The sequence below is a fragment of the Hevea brasiliensis genome, chromosome 8, assembly GCF_030052815.1.
Source record: "Hevea brasiliensis isolate MT/VB/25A 57/8 chromosome 8, ASM3005281v1, whole genome shotgun sequence".
Lineage (NCBI taxonomy): Eukaryota > Viridiplantae > Streptophyta > Magnoliopsida > Malpighiales > Euphorbiaceae > Hevea > Hevea brasiliensis.
The window spans coordinates 2,953,298-2,960,227 of NC_079500.1; the positions used below are offsets into that span (position 1 = coordinate 2,953,298).

The window sequence follows — 6,930 nt, forward strand, 5'->3', positions numbered from 1 at the left end:
TATGTTTTGACCAAGCTCTAGAAACCATTGCATCCTAGGGAAAATATTAGCCAAAGTTAGGAATTGAAATCTAGAAAATGTTAAGTTGAACCCAGAATGCCATTTGATACCTGTGTGTTCATTTGGCCATAACTCCCACTAGGAAATTCCATTTGAGATTTGCCAATATGATCTAGAAACATGATACTTAGGGATACAATATTGATTTAGACACCTTTGCCAAATTCTAAGTGTAAAGACCCTAAAAAGAGGGTCAAACATACTGCCCTGAAGTTGATTTTTGCCCTTATAGGACTATGAGTCCAGGTTAATACATTGACCATAACTCACTATACCAAGCTTGAAAAATTATGAAATTGTACCTGGGAGTCCCTAAGACATAGAGGAACATATCTTGTGAAGGAACCTAAGTCTAAAAATGACAATAAAATGATCAAATGACTGGTCAAAGTTTATTGACTAGAAATTGTAAATTTTGGACAGCTTAGAGGCAAAGGGACCAGTTATGGTATTTTGACCATAACTTGAGTTATATTACTCCAAATTCAGTGATTCAAAAACTGAAATTCAAGTTTAAACATAGAGGAACAATTGTTATGAAGGAAGTGTGACTAAATAGACATCCTAACCTAATCAAATTCCTAGATAAAGATAACACATCAACATGAACCTAAAGAAAGGTTCATGGGAAAAATGCTATATATGATAATTAAAATACTCATAAGAATAATTAAATATTAAAAATGATATGAATATATAAATTGGGACTAATGTCCCATTAATATGAAATTAATGGTACCAATGAACAGTACTAGAAAATAGTAACAGTGAATAGTGCTAAAATAATTAAAAATGTTTAATTGCCCATTGTATACCTAGACTTATTTATTTAGTTTGGATAAATTGGTATACCAATTAGGGACCACAGATAGCAGTACTGCTTATAGAGCAAATCATGAACTGACAATATATGTCTGATATGATTGTTCTACAGGCTATATGCCTACTTATTGGCCATTGTGCCTATTTTATTTCTGGCTTTACAAGCCTGACAGCGGGTCTCGTGCCCGACAGCTGGCCTCGTGCCTGACAGATATATACAGGGTAGACATATGGTTGTCTAACCCGTATACTCCCGTGTATCCAGCTTTTATAATTTGTTATAGGTTTCTTGGGCATTGATAATAATTAATTAATACTGAATATACAATAAGTAAATAGGAAAGATCCCAATAATTTTAATTGTTTCCAAAGTGTAATAAAAAAAATGTAAAAGACCCAGAATTTATGATTTGTAAATATTAATTCAATTGTTTAATTATTGTTATTATAAATTATGCACCACTAAGCGTTATGCTTAGCGCGTTGGTTTTCCATCGCGTAGGTACTGAAGATCAGCAGCCGCCACAGTAGTATTCGGACAGAGTTCAGGCGGATCTGCCACCGATCAGAGTCACCTCATCAGTCTTTTGTATTTTGGTAGGGCCCATGTGTAGACTAGTATTTTGGTTCATTATGTCTAGTCATGATGTAATTACTAGTTTATGATGTATTTTATTTTGGACTTGAAATGAAAACTTATAATTTATTATCTATAAATTTCCATATGAATGCAATAGATGACACTTCATTTTGAGATCTCATAAATAGTTGTGAATGATATGATAAAAGAAAATATGATATGGAAATATGTGAAATGACTATGAATATGTTAACACGTGATAGTGGAACCCGTCAGATGCTAATAAAACAGAGGAGGATCTGTCCGGGTCTCCACAGAAATAAGATATATATATATATATATATATATATATATATATATAATTCTACACATAAATTACCTGATTTAAATGACATTAAAATTTACAATAGACATGACAAGACAAGATAGGGTGCTCCGGCACCGAATGTGGCACTTCTTGCTCGGCTATACAATAGACGGGTAAGGGGCGTCACAGTAAATTTATATAAATTCTAAAATTAACTTTTTAAAATAATTTAAAATTAATTTAAAAATAAAAATTCAAAATAAATTGATTTTTATCAACGGTTAAATGTAGTCTTTTATTTTCCATAATGCTAAATTATCATAATATATAATTATTTGAAATATAAAATAAAATGAAAGATAGTAATAGATAATGTTTAAATGATAATTTTATTTAAAAAAATAAAATATTTAGAATTTAAAAGATATAACGTTTGAAATTTGAAATACAAAATAAAATGAAAGATAGAAATAGATAATGATTAAATGATAATTTTATTTTAAAAAAATATTTAGAATTTAAAAGATATAACATTTGAAATTTAATTTTTAAGAAATTATATATATATATATATATATATATATATATATATATATATATATATATATATATTCAAAATTTTTGACATATATAATTCATAAATATCCATATCCATATCATAAGGTGTGATGATATAATTTATAAATATAATAATCTTAAATTTCATTTTAATTATTTTTTTCTGGTTATAATTAATACTATTAAATAATACTTAACTAAATAATTTTATCTTTAAATATATAATTATTAAAATTTGAAATATAAAATAAAATGGAAGATAGTATAGGGATAATGTTTAAATAATCTTAGAAGTTTGATTGGTTTATCAGATATTAAAAAAACTTGTGTCCCACACTTATCTAGTTTCAAACTTGGTTTCTAATAAGAATAGATAAATATTAAGTCTTGAAAATCTATCTTTTAGGGTTATTTTAATTTTTATTAGAAGTCTATTCATATAAAAGAGAGAAAGTTGAGGGAGAGAGAAATACAATACTTATACGTTAGCTTGCATCAGTCTTCTCGGAATAAATTCCTCGCAAGAGTCCAATTATGGAGGTGACACAGCCGCAGTCCAATGCTTCTGTTACCGCTACTCGTCAACCTCGAACAGACCCCATCAATGACAACAACAGAAAGAACTTCATTGATATTGATTATTTTAATTCTTTTCCACCCGGGTATAGGTTTCGCCCTTTGGACGGAGAGCTTGTCGTTCATTACTTGAAAAACAAGATAGCCAATCAACCCTTGCCTCCAAACAAGATCATGGAGGTTAAACTTTATGAGTACAATCCCGAGAAGCTTGCAGGTTCTTTGATCTTTAACATAACCTATTTCCATGCTTATGCATATATTTACGCGATGATTTTGTTTTTGCAATGCTATAATTTTTTTTCTTCATTTCCACTATGATTTTGTTTTGCAATGTTATGATTAAATCTATGTTTTGTCGATGGATTTACCTTTTCCTTGTTTTGATGAACAGAGGAGTATTGGCAATGTGGGGAGACAGAATGGTACTTTTTTACACCAAGGGACAAGAGATATCCAAATGGAAGTAGACCAAAACGAGATGCCGGTGGTGGATACTGGAAGGCAACTGGAGGGGATAAAGCTGTTAAATATAAAGGGTGCTGTGGTTGGATATAGGAAGGCACTTGTTTTCTACATGGGAAAGCCTCCAAATGGTACAAAGACTAACTGGATTATGCATGAATATAGGGTCAGTGATGCCCCTCCAAGAATCAAAACAAGTGCCGATGATATGAGGGTAATTAAATAAATATTTAAATTTCTTGTTTGTTGTTCATTAATTTTTCTTTTGTTTGATTAATTCTCTATTCTTTTTCTGTGGCAGTTGGATAATGTGGTTTTATGCAAGATATATAAGAGGATGCGAAAGACAATTTGAGAAGTCGACTTTCAAATGAGGAACAATCTGCAGAGTTAGATGATCAAACTGCTGATGTTGTTAGGGATGTTGACAAAAATAGCGATCCTCCAGCCTACACAAACGCCCTTAATGACAATAAGCAAATTGTTTCAATCCCAATCCAAGAGAATCCAAGTGCATTTTATGAAGATCCTCCTTATGTTCCAATCAACGATCATGATCATCACCAAGCAATGTTAGAAGCTGCCAATTATCAACGAGCAATGTTTGCAGCTGCCAACTATGGATCTTATCGAACTTATGCTACTGGTATGACACCACCAATGCCTGAACCTGTTCAGATATATCCCCCAGAGGACATCCAGATACATTCCGCAGAGGACATCCAGATACATCCCACAGAGGACATCCAGATACAACCCACAGAGGACATCGTATCTAAATATCTGAATGAGAATTCTTGTGAGTTCGAGCTATCACTATCACCGGATGATTGGGATATTATTTCCAATTGTCTACTATAGTTAGTAATTAGTTATATACAGTGATTGACCATCATCTGATTTGAAATTATTTAGTCATTTGGTGATCAACTTATGTATAGGATGATGATAACTGGTTAGTTAGCAGGGAACATCCAGTTTTGTAAATTGAATTTGCTAGAATCAATGGAAAAACAATAACCAATTTCCATTTACTTCAATAAATGGAGATAGCGATTGCAGAAGCTGCTCCAAAAAGGGTGCATGCAATTATACCTTCAAATGCAAGAGTGCTTGCCAAACGCAGATTTCGCCTCATATAAGGAACGTCTGTGTCCAAACCAATCAAGAACAAAAAAATGACTCGAAAATTGAATGTCAGAAGTTGATAGTATTCTATAGAAGAAGACCGGATAAAGAATTCCTGAAGTTTTTTGATTTTGCACAACAATGAAGGACCTAGCACTAGTCCAGCCTGAAAAACAAAACAGCGAAAAAACAACAACATATGAAGTACTGCAAAAACCTTAAAAATCTGCTCTTGTATCAAAGAAAGACAGGAAATGCATACAATAATATTTGCAACAGGTCCTGGTTGTCCTGAAGGTGTCAAGATAAGATGAAAAATGCGGGAGATTACAAGCATACGAGCTGCCTGCATTCCTGTTGTTATTATTGGGTTAAAGTTAAAGAGATCTTTCTGGCAAATTGCACGTTTGGCAAATTGTGCAGCATCCATTTCCCAAGAATAGCCTTCTGCTTAGTTTACAATTGCAAGTTGATACCCGAACAAGAATGGAAACTAAGCTAGAGAAAGGGACTTAGAAGCATCAAGAAAGTAAAGAGAGAGAAGAGAGAGAGAGAGATTATAGCAAGATTAACATCCCTTCCTTTTTCCTCCTATCTCATCACCCATTTTCTGTGCTTAGGACTTGTGTGTGGCTTGGGAGCATTATCTTCACATCTGAGATTTCTTGGAGAACCTTTGTTTGCGGCGACATGGTTAGAGACTATATGCTTTGTTTTTTCATTTCTATACATTTGACTCTTTCCTTTTGTATATGTGTCCAGGGAGTTGAAAGAGTGAGCAACCAACTCCTTACCATTCTCCTTATTTCTCTGAAAGCACCATTTCTAAGATAAAAATTATAAAGCACTAATTAAGCAAGGGTTAGCAATTAACCAACTTTAATTCAATAGTATTGCAATTGTCTTTAAAAATATAAAATCTCAAATTCAAATCACAATCGAAGCTAAATTAATAACAAAAATAACAAGGGATAATATAACTTATAAAAATAAAATGAATTGACTTCTCACCTTATTATTTAAGAGTTAAAATTCTTAAATAAGACCACAAATGAAGCATTTTTCTTATTTGCAAATCTCTTAATTTAGATATAAATGCATAGTTGTTAAATTCGGATCAAACCTGCCAATTGAACCGGTGAACCAATGAATCAGCCGTTAAATTAGTCTAAGTTTATTAATGAGCTAGATAAAAAAGCGATTCGATATGACTCGGTCGACCTAACGGTTCAATTATTCAATAGATTTTTTTTTGTTTTAATTTTATTATATAGTTTCAACTTTCCATTGATTTCCTTAACTTAAAAATATATTAATATCTTACGATAATTACCATTTTACGCTTAAATTTTATCATTATGAATATTTTTATTTACCGATCACCTTTTAATTTATTAATTATTGATTATATCGACAAAAATAATGAAAAAACATGAAGTTTAAATATTTATAAGTTATGGTTCAATAGAATTAGAGTCATCTCTAAAATCATAAAATTTTCAAATTTAAATCTCGATTGAAGTCAATTATATAAAAAAATAAAAAAAAATTATTTATTTTTTAAAATACAAAAACTAGAAACGTTAATTTAACACAAATTATAAAGACATTTTATAAGGCAGAAAAAAGAGAAGATACAGTATGAAAAGAGAAAATAGGCAACTCTCTTATTTTATTGATAAAAATAAAAGAAAATGAAAAATAAAAAGTCTAATTTCCATATTTTATAAGAAAGAAAATAAAATTATAAAATTTTTTGTGAAAAATCATTTGAATCATTTTGTTTTCTATTCAAATTAAGCGGAAAGGAAATATACTATTAATTTTTTTTTTCATTATGCCTTTTTTATAAATAGTTATTTTTAATATAATAATATAATAACTTTATCTTTATATTTTTTTTTCTTCAAAGCATAAATAAATCACTATATTCCTTCCTCTGTATATTTCCCTGGTAATTCTGTTCAGTTTTCCTTCCAGCTCTCCTCTCTACCGCCCTAATTTGCAAATTGATGTAAAACTCGAAGACTTGAGGGAGAAAGCAGCAATTCCTTCAAGTCCAAAAGCCACAGAGTAGCTGGGGTTAAAGTGGCTTCTTTTGGGTATCTGTAATTGGCAATCTACGACAGAGAAGAGAGAAAACAGTACCATCTGGACGCCTTTTTCCTCTTTCTCAATGCTAATTAACATTTTGATCCCTGTATTGCTGTAGATATTTGTTCTTCAATGGATTTGGAGTGCGAAGAGGCAATACCAAGCTCACATTCGAGGCCTCAACGCCTACGATCGGCACAAGAAATTCTTGAACGATTATGGTACGATACTGTTTAGCTAGTTGATGATTTGAAGCTTTAGAATTTGAAAAATGAAGTTGTTAGTATTCGGCCTAAAAGATTCTTTATTTGTTTTAAGCTGAAAGGTGGACATAAATGGA

At 31.2% G+C, this 6,930-nt stretch overlaps 1 protein-coding gene and 1 pseudogene across 1 annotated transcript; one reads left to right on the forward strand and one right to left on the reverse strand.

Moving 5' to 3' along the window:
• Positions 1-2,847: 2,847 nt before the first annotated feature.
• LOC131182420 (NAC domain-containing protein 2-like) lies at positions 2,848-4,229 on the forward strand (annotated as a pseudogene).
• A 175-nt stretch (positions 4,230-4,404) lies between these two features.
• Positions 4,405-5,255, reverse strand: LOC131182207 (cation/H(+) antiporter 2-like). Its single transcript, XM_058150923.1, has 2 exons — positions 4,759-5,255; positions 4,405-4,662 (listed from the first exon to the last, which is right to left on the reverse strand). The coding sequence occupies exons 1-2, from the start codon at positions 4,924-4,926 to the stop codon at positions 4,405-4,407; spliced, it is 426 nt and encodes a 141-aa protein (XP_058006906.1). The 5' UTR covers positions 4,927-5,255.
• Between the last annotated feature and the right edge of the window lie 1,675 nt (positions 5,256-6,930).